The sequence below is a fragment of the Hemiscyllium ocellatum genome, chromosome 22, assembly GCF_020745735.1.
Source record: "Hemiscyllium ocellatum isolate sHemOce1 chromosome 22, sHemOce1.pat.X.cur, whole genome shotgun sequence".
NCBI lineage: Eukaryota > Metazoa > Chordata > Chondrichthyes > Orectolobiformes > Hemiscylliidae > Hemiscyllium > Hemiscyllium ocellatum.
This window is the reverse complement of record NC_083422.1, coordinates 24,648,104-24,668,087: the sequence shown is the minus strand read 5'-3', so window position 1 is coordinate 24,668,087 and position 19,984 is coordinate 24,648,104. Positions and strand designations below refer to the sequence as shown.

At 39.3% G+C, this 19,984-nt stretch overlaps 1 protein-coding gene across 1 annotated transcript in view; it reads left to right on the top strand.

Annotated features, from left to right (window-relative positions):
• Positions 1-18,698, top strand: part of LOC132826244 (dihydropyrimidinase-related protein 2-like) — a 35,135-nt gene extending 16,437 nt beyond the window's left edge. Inside the window, exons 4-14 of the mRNA XM_060841946.1 lie at positions 373-543; positions 4,462-4,523; positions 4,612-4,692; positions 5,102-5,170; positions 6,637-6,757; positions 8,691-8,847; positions 9,223-9,364; positions 11,004-11,174; positions 13,883-14,062; positions 15,284-15,449; positions 16,742-18,698. Of these exons, the coding sequence (XP_060697929.1) occupies positions 373-543; positions 4,462-4,523; positions 4,612-4,692; positions 5,102-5,170; positions 6,637-6,757; positions 8,691-8,847; positions 9,223-9,364; positions 11,004-11,174; positions 13,883-14,062; positions 15,284-15,449; positions 16,742-16,833 (1,412 nt within the window). The 3' untranslated portion in view covers positions 16,834-18,698. The remainder of the gene's footprint in view (positions 1-372; positions 544-4,461; positions 4,524-4,611; positions 4,693-5,101; positions 5,171-6,636; positions 6,758-8,690; positions 8,848-9,222; positions 9,365-11,003; positions 11,175-13,882; positions 14,063-15,283; positions 15,450-16,741) is intronic.
• Positions 18,699-19,984: the final 1,286 nt, after the last annotated feature.

Genomic DNA, 19,984 nt, shown 5'->3' with positions numbered 1-19,984 from the left:
ATGTCTGCCTATTTCAGATGCAAGACTGCTTTCAATATACAAATCAGGATCCTTTTAGGACAAAGCTGGTCAGACTGTATGCATCCACTCTACTGCTGAACTTCACAAGGAAGTCTCTCCACTAACACAATATTTGAATTGAACGGAATTAGACTACATAAGCTGGTCAGAAAAATAATAGCCATAGCTGTATAGATGTTCATGTTACAGACAATCCTAATCCAATGACAGAATAGGTCTTGCATTGAGAAACACTGAGTCACAGGAAAAGATAATGAGGCTATTTCATATGAGAAATTACATGATTAAGACACAACATACACACTAATTCAAATTAACTGCATATGTTTATATCTTTGCTGTCTAATGTAGTGGATCATGTTCTTTCTGAACCTGAACCTGGATCAAGCCTGATTTCTGCCTATGAGCAGTGGAGAGAATGGGCTGACAGCAAGTCCTGTTGCGACTACTCTTTGCATATAGATATTACACGTTGGCATGAGGCTCTGCGTGAAGAGATGGAAACCTTGGTCAAGGACAAAGGTAAATTTCAAGTTTTTAAAGAATATGTATATTTATTAAAAAAAATAAATAATTTTTTGAATATTACTACAAATACAGAACAAAACAATACAAAGAAATCCACAAATTATATAAATAAATAAATAACGGCTCAGAACTAACCATAAAAATGACAGTCATAATAATTATAATAATAGTACAGCTCAATGAAACATAGTAATAGAGCATAAATTTGTACGTATTCATGTGTTTGTAGTTCCCTCTCTCTGGATACCAGATTCATTAAACAGAATCATCACAGCTTTAGTAAGGTGTTTGATAAGGTTTCCCATGGTAAACCATTAGAGAAAGTGAAGTCACATGATGTACAGATGTTCTAGCTAGGTGGATAAAGAATTGATTGAGCAACAGAAGACACAGAGTGGTAGTTAAAGGGAGTTTCTCGAAATGGAGAAATGGTGTTCCACAGGGGTCAGTGCTGGGGCCACTGTTGTTTGTAATATACATAATGACCTGGAAGAGGGTACTGTTGGTATGATCAGCAAGTTTGCAGATGACACAAAGATTGGTGGAGTAGCAGAAAGTATTAAGGGACTGTCAAAGAACACAGGAGAATATAGATAGACTGGAGAGTTGGGTGGAGAAGTGGCAGATGGAGTTCAATCCAGGCAAATGTGAGGTGATGCATTTTGGCAAGTCTAATTCTAGAGTGAATTATACAGTGAATGGAAGAGCCTTGAGAAAAGTTGATGAGCAGAGAGATCTGGGAGTGCAGGTCCATTGTACCCTGAAGGTTGCTGTACAAGTGGATAAAGTGGTCAAGAAGGCATATAGTATGCTTCATCGGATGGGGGATTGAGTATAAGAGCTGGCAGGTCATGGTAAAATTGTTGGTTTGGCCGCATTTAGAATACTGTGTACAGTTCTGCCTGCTACATTATCAAAAGGACGTGGACACTTTGGAGAGAGTGCAGAGAAGATTTACAAGGATGTTGCCTGGTATGGAAGGTGTTAGCTATGAAGAGAGGTTGAGTAAGTTAGGTTTGCTTTCATTAGAAAAAAAGAGATTGGGGGGGACCTGATTGAGGTCTACAAAGTCATGAAGGGTATAGACAGGGTAGATAGCGATAGGCCTTTTCCCAGGGTGAAGGATTCAATAATGAGAGGTCATGCTTTCAAAGTGAGAGATGAAAAGTTTAAGGGGGATACATGCGGCAAGTACTTTACAGAGATGGCGGGTGTCTGGAACGTGTTGCCAGCAGAGATAGTAGAGGCAGGCACGGTAGATTTATTTAAGATGTGTCTGGACAGATGCATGAGTTGGTGGGAGCAGAGGGATACAGATGCTTAGGAATTGGTCGACAGGTTTAGACAATGGATTTGAATCGGCTCAGGCTTGGAGGCCAAAGGGCCTGTTCCTGGGGTGTAAATTTTCTATATTCATTGTTCTTTGTATATAAAGGCCCTTATTAGTATGGCACACAAATCTGTACCCAAGTAGTTCAAAAAGGGCCGTCATGTCTTATGAAAATTCTCAGTTATATGGTGCACCATACTTGTAAGAAAGTCCAAAGGGCTGTGTTCTATGACTAGCGTATGCCAGCCCGACAGCCCCGGAGGCTTTTCAGGCACACTTTAATTAATGTTCTTTCTTGCACATAAAGTGAGGATGCTGAAAAGCTTTTTTTGTGTGTGGATCTAATGGAAGTGGGTTAACAAGACCAAGAAGAAGAGGGTACCGGTCTATCTCCACCTCTGTCTCCAAGACCTCTATTTCACCTACTGCAGTGCTCCAGTATGCCCATGGTCTGTGGCAGGACCGTAGACAATAAGTAAGAGTACCTGTATTCATTTTGCATTTAGGACACATTGAAGATACTCCCACTTTAAAATTTTGACAGGTAGGTCTGGAGCCAAGTGGACCCTGTGGAGAATTTTCAGTTGGAAAGCATAGATCCTGTTGCAAATTGAGATCCTCCTTGCATTTTCCTATATACCCTCCCATACTTCAAAAGGAATCTCAGCATCCAGCTCCCTGTCCAATACCTTATAGACCTAGGGACCCTCTCCCAATAGGTGATAGATATTGCTGATCTCAGTACTCAGCACCTTCTTCTCTGTGTCAGATCTATAAGGATCAGTTAGAAGCATGGTCTCTTTTTGTATAACATTTCTAATTTGAAAGGAATGAAAGAAGCCCCTACTGGGCAACTCATACTTCTGAACCAACTGGTCAAAGGACATCAGTATGTCCCCCTCGAAAACGTCACTGAGGCAAGACACGCCCTTAGCTGCCCATAATTTAAACCCCGAGTCCATCGTCCCTGGGTGAAAAGCTGGCATAACAACTATGGGCATAAAAAATGATGTTTTGGCAATATTACCCTCACTCTGACGCATTGCCCTCCACACCTTAACAGTATTAATTAATATTGGGCTATGGCAATATTCCTTAACTGTCCTCATTTTGTCCAAGAACAGCAAGCTAGTAAGGAGACATATTACCTGAGAAGCCTTGATATCCAACCATTATGATAGCAGGACCTCCCGGGCCAAGTCATTCATGTAAGATAGCAACAAGCTTTTTTGCTAGTTTTTAATATTTGGGTGGTCCACTCCTCCCAATCTGTGGGGTAACTGCAGTTTAGTCAGTTTAACGAGGGGTCGCTTGTGATACCAGATAAAGGAACTGAACCATCCGATCAGTCTTCTAAATGCTTGCTTAGGAAAGAGCAGAGGAAGCATTCGCAGAAGATACAACAGACAGGGCAGAATGTTCATTTTAATGAGGGCTAACCTACCTAACCAAGAGATCGGAAGCACCTCCCATCTTCGAAGGTTTTGTTTGATTTTGTCGAATAAATGGACACAATTGGTTTTAAAAGGCAGATCAAAGACAGAAATAATGAATATACCTAAGTAGAGAAAGTCCTCCTGTGACCATCTAAAGGAAAATCGAGATTTGTCCTTGACACCAGGCATTTTTGGGAGACCTCCCATGGGCATGGCCTTCGATTTTGTAAAGTTGATCTTGTAATCCGAAAAGCCGCCAAACAAATTAATGCATTATACCAAAACTGTTAGGTTCAATAAAAAGACAGGAACATTATCTGCATACAATGCAATCTTATGCGACTTTGTCCACACTTCTGGAGCAGATAATGTTGGGATCCCTACATATTGCCTCTGCCAGCGGTTCAATCACCAATGTAAAAAGCAACGGTGCTAAGGGACAGCCCTGTCCATTGCTCCTAAGGTACTAAATTGCACAACATTGGTGAAGCAGTTTCAACATTTTTACCCACTTCCAGAATGGAGACTAATCGGATTGTCCAGAAATAGCATTGAAATGCATTTCATTAGAACTCATAGATGTACTTTCATTCTGGACTGATTAATTTTTCTCTTTTCCAATGCCTGAACTGTGTTATTCTTGCAATACTATCTCTGAATATAATTGGGCAGGAGGTGACCTCAACACCCATGAACGCAATGTGAAAGTACAGTGATCAAAACAACACAACTTGGCCCATTAAGCTTCAGTTCTCCACAAATGAAACGAGATATTCTCATGTCCTGAAGTGAATCCGGCAACTGGGCATGAATGTGCTCCAGACTGTTCAGGTTTGGCAAAGAAACCTTTAAAAATCACAATCCCCATCACGCTGACAAGTTTCCAAAGGAGCTAAACAAGCCCTTAATTGTGATAAGTGTTCTCATCTCTCAAGTAGCATTTGATTATTTCAAATTGTCTCAGAAGAGTCAGGATCTTGAGACAATCTCTGGGACTGCAATTTTGGAATTACTACAAATCCTGCACTAATTTGAAAATCCAACCTGAGTAATGGAAGCACTGATGAAATATTGAAATCAAATGCTTATTGCAACTTATAACTTCCGCACAATATATGGCATTTTCACTACTTTATCTTCACATAGGTATAAATTCATTTCTCGTATTCATGGCCTACAAGGACCAATATCAGTGCAGCGACTCACAGGTAATGCTTCAGAGATAATTAAACCATTAGCACTAACTATTTGGCTAAAGATGCTCCCTACAATACCAATGTCTGTTTTCTGTGACAGATATATGAAATTTTCAGCATCATCCGAGATCTGGGTGCTGTAGCACAAGTGCATGCCGAGAATGGAGATATCATTCAGGAGGTAAATTTAGAATATGACGATCAATACAGTACCTCATAACTGTTCCTTAATTTCCTATGCCTTCCTCCCTAGTCCCCATGCACACATTTGACATGGCTTAGTAGAACCCAGCAATCACACAGTATTTGGTTTCAGAACCTTACAATTTTTAGTGAAGAGGTTGAAGTGGATCACTTACATTTCCATTACATTACAATCATTAGCAGAATGCACAAACATGTTTTTTTGAAATCAATAATGCTAAATTTTCTAATCTATGTACACACCTAATTTTCCTCAATCCTAGAACCACTCTTGCAATTTTTCTGTAGCTTTCCCATGAATAAATGAAAGTCTGCCAAGATCATCAGTTCTTTCACAGCACTAAAGCACTGCTGTTTGTAAATTTAAAACTTCCATCTGTCTTCAGGAGCAGAAACGAATGCTTGAGCTCGGAATTACTGGACCAGAGGGACATGTTCTTAGTCGGCCAGAAGAGGTAACACAATTTTCTGCCACATTTTGAAGTGATTGTATGAGGAGATTGTGTTTTCTAATTCAGGAAGCGTTTAGCTGATGGTCCAGAATTGAATACGGAAATGGTGACCCTGCTCTGGGAGCATTGGGGATGGGATAGGTGAGCCACAACCTGATTGTACAGTTATCATGCAACTTTTCACCTGAGTTCACGACTTTTACCACACCTGGAGGCCAGAGAAGCAGGTAATTGGGATGAATTATCCACAAGGAAAAAGTGAGGACTGCAGTTATTGGAGAGTCAGAGTCGAAAAGTGTGACGCTGGAAGAGCACGGCAGGTCAGGCAGCATCTGAGGAACAGGAGAGTCAATGTTTCAGGTATGTGCCCTAATCTCCTGCTCCTTGGGTGCTGCCTGACCTGCTGTGCTTTTCCAGTGCCACACTTTTTGACTGTGAATTAACTACAGCCTGTCAAGTAGGCTTCAAAGAGTGGTGACTGATCATGGGAGAGGGCCTTTCCCATTATACGCATCCTTGTGCAGTACAGAGTCCCCAATCAGGAAGGACCCTCTTTACCCCAAGACTATAGTCAGTGCACCAGGTTATGTGTGATTTGAGGCCTACTCCATCCACTGGTAAAATACCAGTGCAGCAAGAAAAGTCTCTTAAGTGATTGTTAATTGATCCCACGAGCCCAATGGTGGACAGGCCATCCAATTCCACCCAGCTACTTGTAGGCACTCCTACCATTGCACTTATCTTTTGCATCTCACCACCTCTCCCTGCCACCTGCCAACCTGGGTGTGGCTTATCATTTTAAGTTTACATATCTGGGTTTACAAATTTGTTTTTGGAATCATCCCTGTATTGAAAGCTGACAGTTGGTGTTCCAAAAGGGCAGGAGGGTGATGACCAAACGCTGCTGAAAAGAAATCAAGGATCTCTTTACTTGAGACCAGAGAGTACTGCCACTAGGTTGGGAGCAAGTGACCTATCATTTTGTCAAGGAGTGAACATGGAGAACTTTAAAGAAGCCTAAAATCGAAACAAACACTGAAAATGATAAACAAAATTAGTTTCTCTATTAATATCAGATAGCAATGCAATATCATTAAAAACAAAGCATATTTAGTGTGTTTTCAGATCCATACCTTATCTTTGGAATGTCTATGTATTAGAGCACACATATTTGACTTTGTTTGGAATCTAATCATTGACATTCTCAGTGTTCAAATGATTGCTGTATATTCAAAATTCTTAAACAAAGAAAAATATAACATTTGCATATGTGGACATCTTTAAAATTGTACTGATGAGAGAGCTGTAAATGGGAAGTGTGCTTATTCTTTCTGATGAACTCTGAAATAGTGGAAAATCTAGAAAAAAAGGTTGGCACTACTTATAACTGCTTGTCATGTAGGTGGTAGGAGGGCATGGTGCAGACATTTTTCACTTAAGCTTAAACCTAATCAAAACATTTCTTTAAGGTTGAGGCTGAAGCAGTGTATCGTGCAATAACCATTGCAAGTCAAGCCAACTGCCCTCTGTATATCACCAAAGTGATGAGCAAGAGTGCTGCAGATATCATTGCACAAGCTCGGAAGAAAGGTAAACAACTAATGATGTTTCTGCTTGACAAGATGTAATGAGCAACAGGGATCAGTGCTGAGCCTCACATTTTAACAATTTATATGAATGACTTGGATGAAGGAACTGAAAGTACAGTTGCTGAACGAGTAAGTTGTGAAGAGGATATAAAGAGGCTGTGTCGGGATATCAATATTTTAATGATGGGCAAAAATCCGGCACATGGAGCATAATGTGGGAAAATGTGAAGTTGTCCATTTTGGCAGGAAGAATAAAAAATAAGTATGTTATCTAAATGGTGAGAGATTGCAAAACTCAGGATGCATAGGGATCTGGGTGTCCTATTTGCAAGGTGCACATATTACAAGTAAGTAGAAAGCTAATAAAATGTTCTTGTTTATTGTGAGGAAAGTCAAATACAAAAGTGAGGAGGTTATCTTGCAGTTAAACCGAACACCAGTGAGACCACATCTGGGATATTGCTCTCCTTATTTAACTAAGCAGTTTACAGAAGGTCTACCAGGCTAATACCTGGAATGGGGGGGTTGTTGAATGAGTAAAAGTTGGATAAACTGTGTTTGTGGCTGCTGGAGCTTAGAGTAGGTGATTTGATTGAAACACCATGATTCATTGTTTACATGCCAAACTTCCAGAGAGTAGGCAGAGCTTCTCACTGACCCCGGCACCTGGTGCTTGTTCATGGCCCTGGCTCCGGCCCCACAGCTATTGGGCAGAAAGTCAATATTGCAAGGACCTACTCTATTTTAATACCATTTTTTTGCTGGAATTCCATTCTGAGGACACCACTGGTCTGAAGACAATTTCAGATCGATTAGAATATTTCTCAGGTTTACTGCTTTCTGAATTCCTGTGATTTATCGCTTTAATTAAAGGTTGTAAGAAGTAATTCTGATAGTCATAATTCATGCCAAGTTTTGGGGCCCTCTTTGTGGTGCAGTGGTGGTTTCCCTACCCTTGGACCAGGAGGCCGGCTTCAAGTGCACCTGCTCCAGAGGTGTGTAACATGTTGATTAGAAAAATAAGTTGAAGCCAACCTTTACTCACTAACTTTGATTAGTGTCCCACCATCTAATTCGGGTTTAGCTTTGCTTCCAAGAAAAGCCCAAACTTTTGATTATCTTTAACTGTTCTATGATTTAAAACGTAATGTTTCATTAAAAACAATTACATTTTTCTTAAAACATAGCTCCTTCCAACATTATAATTTGGAGTTTGAAGTAATTCTGTTGGAAGAACATTTTTTTTTAGATTAGATTACTTACAGTGTGGAAACAGGCCCTTTGGCCCAACAAGTCCACACCGACCCACAACCCACCCAGACCCATTCCCCTACCTTTACCCTTTCACCCTAACTCTACGCACAATTTAGCATAGCCAATTCACCTAACCTGCACATTTTTGGATTGTGGGAGGAAACCGGAGCACTCAGAGGAAACCCACGCAGACATGGGGAGAACGTGCAAACTCCACACAGTCAGTCGCCTGAGGCCAGAATTAAACCGGGTCTCTGGTGCTGTGAGGCAACAGTGCTAACCACCGTGCCACCGTGCCGCCCACTGATATGCTCATAAGGAAAGCAATATATCTGGGATGATCTGTGGTATTCACAATGGTACAGGACATTGTTCTTGACCAGTACATTTGAGGCAATTGAGGAGGGAGAATGATGTTTCACCTGATGGTGGGCAAGTTTCCTTATTAGCAGGAGTAACTGAATTGTTCACCTCCACAGTGTCTATAGTAGTCATTTAAATGCGTGTTTTTAGAATATTTAAAGAAATTCACTTTTACCTAAATATTTGCTTATGCTTTGTTTGATTACTATCTCATTAGAAGATTTTTTTGTCAATAAGCTGTTTAAGTACTTGAGAGTTATGACCTAATGGACCCAATTTGGTCATGGTACAAGTCAGTTCTTTGTATGGTTTGACAGGTGCAGTTGTGTATGGAGAGCCTGTCACAGCAAGTCTTGGGACTGACGGATCCCACTACTGGAGTAAAAACTGGGCTAAAGCTGCAGCCTTTGTCACTTCTCCTCCACTCAGCGTTGATACGTCTACCCCTGATTACCTAAATTCTCTCCTCTCCTGGTATGGATATGTAGACTGAACCACCATTCACGAATATTTCTGATAGAATATCTTAGAAATGCTGATCATACAGTAGAAGATAATAATGGACAAATTTTAAAGTTTGTGATGAGTGAAAAACTATAACATGAGACAAAAATCAAATTGTGCAATCTGTGCTTTAATTGTTTATTGGATAAGCATTAATGACAGAAACTCATTGGGAAGAAGTAAGAGAATTTCCTTTGAGCAGTTACTGTAGTGAAATTGTAACCTATTTTATGTTATCGGAGTTGATTACAAGAAGTACAAGGTTCCTTTGGAATCATGGTGCTAAATTGATTCTGTTCATTCTGACACATGATAATATGGGTCTGATTTATTTCCTAAATACAGTGGGGATCTGCAGGTTACTGGCAGTGCTCACTGTGCCTTCACTACTGCACAGAAAGCAGTCGGAAAAGATGACTTCAGACTGATCCCGGAGGGAGTTAATGGTATTGAAGAAAGGATGACAATTATTTGGGATAAGGCTGTGGTATGTTAATCTTATCAAAGTAATTGCTGCAGACTCATGTGCTGTTGAACTTTTTTTAAAAGAAATATTGTTAATGGCAATACATTATTGCTTATCGGTAGGTGAACACCAAAATACTCCAAATATAATTGTATTCTGAAATGACCTACACAGAGATCCAAAATTTCTGGGAAGAGAGAAAGTGAGGCAAGGGTGGTTGATGGTCAGATTTTCCATATGCACGTCCTTTATCAAGGTGGTTTACTGAGGAGTAATCCTTGGCATTTCTGATAAAATTCCTTCTTTACACCGATGGAGGATGACTCAGGTCAGGCATTTGAGACCTGGGGAAATTCCCTTTGGGGCCCATTAATGTCCTTAAAACCTTGCTCGAGTCACCTGATATTTGGAGTGGGGCATTCCATAAAAATCAAAAGAGTTTTTAAAAAGAATCCTTTGTTTCACTTGGTACCTTGGATGCTCTACTCTGCCTTGCAAGGGTAGGTTAATGAAAATTTATAGACCATGGCTAACATGCAAAATTCCCATCCCTGGAATTTCCACTGAGTCTAATGTGTTGACGCAGTACCTCTGAGATTCTCTTGCCTTCACAACTGTTAGAACAATTTAAACATGCAAATACAATAACAATGAATTTTATTCATGTAGCACCATTCAAACAACAAAGCATCCCAAGGTACCACACAGGAGCAAGGATCAGACCTAATTTGTCACTGAGCCAAATAAGCAAATAATAGGACTTGTGACCAAAAGCTTGGTCAAAGAGGTGCAATTTAAGCTGCATTGTTGGAGAAGAAAAGAATAAAGAAATCAGAGAGAATCCCTAAGCTATAAGCTTAGGAAACTGAAGGCAAGACCCATTAACAGTGGTCTACTTAAGAACTGAGAATGCTCATGTTGTAGATCTGGAAGAGCGCAGAGGGATTTTAGAGGGCTATCAGACTGGAGCGATGTTACTGAGATAAGGAGGGATGATTTGATGAAGAAATTTGAAAGCAATGATGTTGAAAGCAATGATATCTCATTGAGGAGATTATCTGACTGGAAGTTAATATAGGTCAGCATTGGGTGATCAGGAATTGGTGCAGTTCAGGCTACAAGCAGCATGGTTTTCAATAAACTCACATTTGTGAAGAATCAAAGATTGAGGCTGGCCGGGGAGCATTGAAATACTCAAGTCTGAAGGTTGCACAGGCATGCTGGAGGCTTTCAGCAGTAGATTAGCTGAGGCACAAATGGAATGTGGCAAGAGTGATCTTGGTGTTGAAATGGATATGTGTTCAGAAGCTGACCTTGGCAGTCAGATATGACACCAAGATTGCAGAATGCTTGGTTTAGTCTCAGACAATCACCAGGGAGAAGGCTGGAGACAATGGTTAGGCAATGGATTTAAAAGTGGGGACCAAAGACAAAGACTTTGGTTTTCCCATTGTTTAACTGGAAAATAATTCCTCCTGTGCAGTACTCCAAGAAAAGGAAATTTTTAAATGACCACAAATTGAAAGTGGTCTCTATTCAGCAGTCACCTGGACATATTTCACCAGGAATGTATAAAGAAAACGCCGCATACCAAATAACTGAAGACTCACATTCAGACAACATAACCTCTGTGATTTGTTTGAACTTTTTTATATTCTAGGCTACAGGAAAGATGAATGAGAACGAATTTGTAGCAGTTACAAGTACCAATGCTGCAAAGATCTTCAATCTGTACCCAAGAAAGGGACGAATCGCTGTTGGTTCTGATGCTGATTTGGTGATCTGGGATCCAGAGGCTGTCAAAATCATTTCAGCAAAGACACACAATCTGGTAATTCTAATTCTTTCCTAATTAATCCTGTATTTACTGGGTATAACTTCCAGATAATTATAAATCATTGGAATTTGTAATTTGTAATTATTGGAATTCAATCTATTGACAAGCCCAATTGCTGACTGCCTTAGCCATTGCTGCAAATTATTCATTAACAAGGAGCTGTGGTCTTAAAATAACATTTTTTTACAACATCTACAAACACATTCAACTTGCCAGTTGATGGTTTCTAATGTCTGGTTTTATTCCTGCTTTTCTTTTGGTATAAAATGGTTTGCTCTTCAGAACGAAAGTGCTATTGCAAATCCAGGATCAATTCAGAAATTTGACTGTGCAGTGTATTTCAGTAGGAGGTTAATATCTGTGACAATTGAGGGTATTGAACCCAAAACCCCGTTTATATATTGCAATGTAAGTGGGAGCTCTTCAGATTCACTTGCTTCAAAGGGCATATGATGAGAGTGTTGCTTCTTGGCACTTTGGCAATCTGACGACTACTATGTGCTTTCAGTTTCCTCATCTAAGAATATGTGTTTCTCCTGAAGTTTGGGATTAGTTTCACTGTTTGGGATGTGAAGACCATAACTTTTCTCTTTCTGCCTCACTTTTCAGTTTTTGCAACATGATGTATATTTTTGGAAGCAGTGTTATTAAACTTCATTTGACTGTTGTGAACTTTAATAATAGGCATGCAACATTTTTTAGGGTGTTCAAGCAAGAAGAAAGGATAGACATTTACTCATACCCAGAATGTAAACGCAACAAAATATTTACATTGTTACTAATGAAACTTTTAATGGAATAACAAGAAAATGCATTGTGACATTAAATTAGTTATTTAAGTTGGACTTAATGCAGGATGAGTGAGGTGTTCTCAAGTGGTTCTTTACGGATAAATAGAATTTGGAAGTCTCTGGATGTCATCCAAAGTTGTTGCTGAGTCTTGGTAGAAAAAGCAAGAAAAACATTTTTTGCAGATGGGGACAAATTAGCTCCGGTCTCACAGTCTTGGTTGACTGATTGTTAAGCAGGGTTCTGTCACCTTGCTTGAGTTAACGTCTTTCATGAGTCCTGCTGGTCTCCAGACTAACATGTCTATGGCTGGTTCTTGGGGTTATAGTATTTGCTTTCTGAGTTGAGTTTGGATCATGTGGCCACACAATTTTAGATTAGATTAGATTAGATTACTTACAATTGCCAGACAGTGAATGATGGATGTTGGCTGTTCACACCTGCTTGTGATACATTGATTTCTCCACACTTCTCTTAGTTAAGTTTCAAGTTTGCAGAAAATGACTCTGGGGCAGGGGAGATGTGGAACCATTGAATTTGAGCTTTGGTTAATAGCCAATTAACGGGAAGTGCAAATTCACAGGTAGTTTCACATTTTTATTGCCTTCAAATCAAGATCTATTGCCCATTGTCCTTCAACATTTTAATGACTTTTCAGACTCATTTTGACATGTCAGGTAATCCTTATCCATCTCCAAATGACAAGAAGGTCACCTTCACTGGCCAATGTTTGTCCACTTCCAACAGAATTTATATCTTAAAACTAATGAATATGACATGCGTTCATTGGATGTCAGAAAATGACACCCAATGTGTTATCAAAAGCATCAGCCAGGAAAATGAAAGTACATTTCCTGACATGACAATTAATGCATATTTGAGGATGTTCTTCTCTCACTGGGCCTTGTGATAACGTAGATGTAGTACTCTTTCGCTGCCTTTAATTGCTGTGCTATCTATGAACTCCGAGATTCAATTTAAGGAGGTGAATTCAGTGCATATGTTGGGACGAAAGGTTCCTCACTTGATGATTGGAGTATATCTGTTAAGACCTTCAGGCATAGCATTTGGATACAAGATTTATTTCCTGTCAGTATATCATTTAAATTGCTTTGAGAGCAGTTTTTTGAAAACTGTTCAGGGTGGTACACCAAGAATAGCAAAATACAACTCACGTTAAGCTCAGGGAAATTTGTATTTTACCTCTGCAGTCAGTAATTACAACAAAGAGAAAAGAATCAAAAGACTGGAAATCTGAAATTAAAACAGAAATGCTGAAAACACACCGAACTGACCGAAGGTCATCGATTTGGTAGAATCTCTTTAAAATCTGGCTCTCCGGGACCACTGGTTTCAGTGCTGTTGGGGAATTGGCTGATGAGAAAATGGCATGGTCTCTGCTTCCTATTTTTTTCACTGTTTCGCCAACTGCAATGTATTGAAGTTTGCTCGCGTGTGTGTTTTCTGGACGCATGTAGACAGCATGGACTGTAACAAGTCCACACACACACACACACACACACACACACACAATCTTTGTGTTTGACTGCATGAGAGAACTCCAGCAGTGCTCTTTAAAGACATCAGCATTCAATTGCCAGGAGGTACAACTTGCTGTGTCTTTTTGCAGTTGCCGAGCTCGTGGACACGCTGTTTTGCTGCAGGAATTGATTGCTGTTCTTTTGTTCAGAAAGGAGTGATTTGGTTTTGAAAGTCAAAGAGTGCACCCTTCAGCGATTGCAATTCACCTCCACCATCTCCAGACCTATTAGAGATGGGAACTTGCCAGAAGCACCCCGAATCTACGAATAAATTTAAAAAAGAATTTGTGCAGCGATAGAGGAGTTTAGTCGCAGTTTCACTTGGGCTACAATGTGATGAGTTTTTCTTCATTTATGAATTGTATCTCTTAGGCAATCGAATACAACATATTCGAAGGAATGGAATGCCGTGGTGCTCCTTCTGTTGTTGTAAGTCAAGGTAAAATTGTACTCGAGTATGGGACAATTCATGCCACCGAGGGCTCAGGGCGCTTCATTCCCAAGAAGACATTCCCAGACTATGTTTACAAAAGAATAAAAGCAAGAAGCAAGGTACGTGTTTAATCATTCTGCACCAGTATTGCCATGTGAGGACAGTTAATTACAAATATACACTTGGAATGGATAGCTCTACAAATGGCTCAAGTAAAACCTCTACACATTGGATTATTTTGGGTATGAGAGCGTATTGCTTATGATACTGTCATAATAGTCCAGAAACCTGGATTAACTATCAAATATTCAATAAGGAGGGATTAAGTCATTCCCTTTTAAGATCTATCCAAAAATACTCAATAGCATAATTATTTTACATTTCATTTAGTACATGTTCTATGAAGGGCACATACTCAGTGGACATGATAATACAGTTCCCCATTACTTAGAACTGTCATATATGTTTTTCTTTGATTTTAATTCTGATTTGGGTATCTTAGTTCAAGTTAAAACTTAATTCAGTGAAAGAATTCTTCTTCCATAAATTTTCAGATCTGCCAATTTTACACTTCATTTGTTTATAGAATATAGTGTACCACTGATCTCATGCTTTACTTTGGAGATTGCTGATCAATCTTCTCAGATAGAGACAAAAAAAAACCTGCAGAAGCTACAATCCAAAGTAGACAGACAGGAGGATGGAAGAACACAGTAAGCCAGGCAGCATCAGAAGCTTCAAAAGCCAACTTCTCCACCTCCTGATTCTGCCTGGCTTGTTTTATTCCAGCCTCCTGCCTGTCTACTGATCAATCTTTTCAGCCTAGGTGCAACCACTTTATAATTCTGAGGGTGCACATTTCTGCAAAGCCAAGGAACATGGCTAACAATTACTGAGATAATGTATCTGGTTTGGTGATCACCAATATTTCCATTTATTAGTTTGCATGGTAACTGCAATAGCTGTTAATCTTGCAAATACCTCTTCTGCACATTAATTTGGATAATCTGATGTCTTTTTCCTTATGACTAAATGAATAAACAATGGAGATTAATTCTAAATCTGCTTGCACACAAATTTCGAATGCATTCCCTTTAAAAGTGAGTAGTTATCAGCAAAATGTCACTCACATGCTGCAGGATGACTCTATTAACTGAGTTTTCTTGAATAGTAAGACACTTTCTAATTAAATGTAGAATGAAAATCTGAATTGTTGGTTACACTGAAAAGCATCCTGGATTTTGCCTTTAAAAATTGTCTGATGTGGTATTGTGTTTGTAAAGTGTTGTATTACTTAGAGATTAGCAGAGCAGTATCAAAGATCACTTCCATTTTTGCAGTTGGCTGAAATCCGAGGTGTTCCCAGGGGGATTTATGATGGTCCTGTCCAGGATGTCACTGTGGTTCCAAGAGCTATGACACCCATTCCATCAGCTAGGATGTCTCCGGCTAAACAACCGATTCAACCACCACGAAACCTTCACCAATCTGGATTCACTCTAGCTGGTAATAAAGTGTTCGCCATTAATTTCTAAACAAATGTTTAAGGTACAACTTTAATTCTCCAATTTGATCTCCTACACTGTTCGCAGATTCAAATGAAATTCAGTGACATGGCCTCTTAAGTAAGCAAGTAAGCAAGTCAAATTGGACAGGGAAATGGATGTACATGGAATAGTGTAGGTGGGATGGGCTTCAGATTAGTATGACAGGGCGGCACAACATTGAGGGCCGAAGGACCTGTACTGCACTGTCATGTTCTATGTTCTATGTTACTGGAACACATTTGAAAATATACATTCTATGGCTTCATCCATCCGTCATTATCATACTGTTGAAAATGCAAAATATGATCAAAATTGTAAAAGAATGTTAAAACAGACTTGTCAAGATGAAAAGGAAAGGTTTGAAGAGATATGGGCCAGGAGCTGGCAGTTGGGACGAGTTTAGTTTGGGATTATGTTTGACATGGACTGGTTCGACCAAAGGGTCTGTTTTCATGCTGTATGACTATGATGGTTTTAAGTAATGAGTACATGTTGATGTCATCAAATACTTCATTCAACATGTTTCACGGACAGCATGTGACAGAACCTTTATTGCCAACTGCTCTGACATTTGGTGATGATGTGGTGATGTCCAGCCCAAAGGAGTAATACACTTGAAGCAATTACCAAAGTGACCTCACAATAAGAACATTCAATGTGGGTCAGTAAATAAAGCCCAACTTCCCATTGAGGTGATTGTAAAACATCACTCAGTTACGCTCAGAGGAGACCGGAGCGGGTGGGCTGGCTAGCATTTATCCATCCACTTCTACCCCTGAAACAGAGTTTCAGGTCATTGAGCACATTGCTTTTTATGTGACCCGACTGTGTGCGAATTGGCTCCTGTCCTTTCCTGTTTTACATTTCAAAAGGATCTCACTGGCTATGAAGCACTGTAAAATGTCTTAAGGACAAGAAAGAAACTATATAAACAAATGAAATTCCTTCTTTCTTTGTGGTTCCCTTTATGCTCAGTTGAAGAATGCTCGTAAGTGTCCTCTCCTGGCAGAGTGGAGGCATTACACCTTCTGGAGAAAATGAATGCAGCAATGGAAAGACTGAGCATATTGGGATTACATGGGAAAATATACCATTTGAAATTTAATCAGTACTAGTTTGAGGCTGATCTCTCTTAATTTATATCTTATGTCCTTTTTAAAATAGATTAACTTTCATATAAATGGTTTAACACAGCAGTATTAAAATCATCACTCCTCTGTGACACTGAATTTGCTTTTTCATCCATTATAGGGACGCAGGCCGATGATCACATTCCTCGTCGTCCCACCCAGCGTATCAGTGCACCCCCTGGTGGCCGTTCGAACATAACAACTCTGGGCTGAATTTCAACCAGAACAACCTGATTAAAATGATAATCTCAGAGCCCTAATATTGCTGCAGGTTTTGTCATCCGAGGCTCAGATATATTCTCACAAGCAGCTGTGTGCAGTACAGTATTTGCTGCAAAGATGGTCATGAAGTCACTGCCTTTAGCTGATAAATGATGCATTTGAAAACTTTTTGATCTGCCGATAATTCAGAGGTACAGTTTTTTGTATTGTAAAAAACCCGTTAATTTATATTAATATTTGACTTAATTGGGAAGTGTGTAACAAGCATTGAGACAACTGTTGTTTCATTGTTGTGACTACGTAAAGTTGTATTTGTGGTTCATTTGAAAGCATGATAGTGATATTGAAAGTAATGTGTAATTTCCTTTGTACTACCACAGGAGTCAGACAGTCTAAAGCAATGTAAGACATACATTGATTGCAAAAGTATTGAGGTTCTAAAGTATTTTAATAACTTTCTACAGTCACATGTCAACTGTAATTCAAGCTGCTGTGGTGCAGTCTAGTGTTTCATATATACGCACTGTTTACAGGGTAACCTTTCAAAGTTTTTACCAATTAACATGATGTACATTTTAGTGAACCAAAAAGTATAATCTTTCCTCACATCAAATGTACATTTTTTTGGGTTCGATCTTAAGTATGGCCGTGAAAGTTTGTCAAGTATTGGTGATGGTGACCTGGTTGACCTGGTGAGGGGTGTTTCTACCTGAACACTTGGGCAAGTAAAGTAGCAGAGTGGCTCCGCTGCCTGTTATAGAACTTCATCCTTTGTTTTTGCCCTTTATAATCAATGGCAATGATAATTGGGCACCTTCTATAACATATGGCAATCTACCAAGTCAGCGAAAGTGAAACCTAACCCCAATAAATCGAATTGCCCTTGTACATCATCCCTTTCTCCTGCTTCTCTGTATAATGGAAACAATTATGCTTAAGATAAGAGTATAGTCTTGCTCATTTATCTAAGTTTACTTAGCTAATAACTTTCCCTTTACCAGGACTTAAATGCCATTTATCACTAGTGCAATTGTTGTAAACATTGTGCTAGTTTACTAAATGGAGGAGTCAGGCTCACCATCTTTTATTAGCCTTAGTGACAGTCAAGAATGCCATGAACTTCAAAACATTGGTCTTTGTACAAAACCCCAAGTGGTAATTCCCCCAAATGGTAATATCTTAAAATGGCAGTGGTGTTGTCTTGTATGTTTAACATGTTTTTTGCTTGAATGTCATTAGAGTACCTTGAACTTTTTGAGAAGGCTTGAATAGTTTCAATATGTTGTGCAGGCTTCATTTTTAACTCTTTCTCAATTGACTTTGGCTCATTTCTGCTATTATGACTTTAGCAGCTTCTACTGTTTTATGATTTTAAGATTTCTAAAAAAAAGGTTGATCTTAACTGAATCAGAGCATAATTCGAAAGTAGCTTGTAACGAAAATGGGAGCTTTTTGTGTTGGGTGGCTAGAGAGTGAGATATTAACCGTTGAACTCTTTACTGGCTGAATGAAATGATCAGATTAGATCTGTTGCATGGAAATAGCAATGTTTTACAAAACTGTCTCATATTTAGTCAAATTTAATCTGATTATGGAAAACTTAATCAATTGCTATCAAACATGTAGTTAACTACTTTCAACTCAAACAGACATTTGTCTTATTTCGCAGTATTACACTTAAATTTGATAATTCAAGTGAAAATAAAATGCTTTGAACTGAATTCTAGCGTTGATGACCATCTATAGTTTGTCTACATTGATTAGAAAGCCAAAGCTTTCAGATTTCATTAAACAAACACTGTTAGAGTTACTAATGAATTTTACAGAACATACAAAAGCCTGAAAATTCTTGTTTCAATCTAATGGGTCATCCTTATCAAATAAAAATGTTATGGAAAATGAATGCCTCAATGTCCCTCATTTTTACACACACCAATGGACACTGAATCAATAGTTTATCATCAGAATGCTTTAAGTGACTGAATCAGTTTCAGTGTCCTGATTTAAATGGAATTGGTTTGGAATTGGTTTCTTCAGTCTTTTTTCTCATATCCCTAATTTCAGCCAGTGTAAATACATTAAACAAGCTTTGTGAAAATCGTTTCTCAAACATTTTATTTGTATATAGACATCTCATTTTATTTACTGATTGATAATTATTCTGAATCACAATTGGAAAGACATTCTCAATAAAAATCTGATCTGTCTCTGAATGCCTTTTGAAAACAACACTAACGTGTTTTAAGCCACAGGTATTATTACAGTACTTAGAAATATAGGCAGGAACTTAATGAGTGCAAAGTGAATCACACCTATCTGTTGGAACAGAAGTGGGAGCTCTGTGTCTCTTCTGTATGAAATAAGTGTACCTTCCTGGAAAATTACTTTGGGCACTCATTTTAATTAGGTCCCTAAGCCATTCCATCCCTGAAAGTTGCCTGGTAGCTAGAGGCTGGCAGCTCTCCAGTACCAGTAATTCCACTGTATGCAGTGCTACAGCCAGTACTAGACATGACCAGCAGGGTTCAGCAATGGATCCCAAAATAGAAGCAAAGGTTGGATGGGGTCACAGAAAGGCAATCAGTGACAAAGAGCATACTGGGAAGTCAGAGGCAGGACAAGGGCACTCCCCCTTCCTGATGTCATGTCCCTTGAATGGGCACGGACTGCCATCTAATTCACGTAGGCCATTGGCACACCTGATAAGGATTTGCCACAAAGCCTCCCCAGATGGAGAGTCCTTTGCCAATTGGCCTCCAGGCAGGGAGTTTCTGTCCCCTCTCCATTCCAGAGTTTGGTTGGAATGGGGGTTTAGGAAAGTTGCCTCATTCGCAAACCAATGCCCTCCAACTCCCAGTTTGCCTTATGGTGAATGCAGGGGACATTAAATTTCACCCATGGAAATGTGGAATATCCACAGAGAGCAGGAAGAGATTGGACCCAGAAAGAAGAAGAGCTGTCCAGCTTCATCCACCTCTCAGTACTGCGTTCAGATATCAAGGTGATGTTATCCAAAGTGCTTATGGAAGTTATATTTTTAAAATGCAATGAGGGTTTTGACATTTCACATGCTTTAAAGCAGCACATTGCTGAAAGGTTTCTCCTCCATTCCCCAGGCCTATTAACCAGGCATCTTACAGAT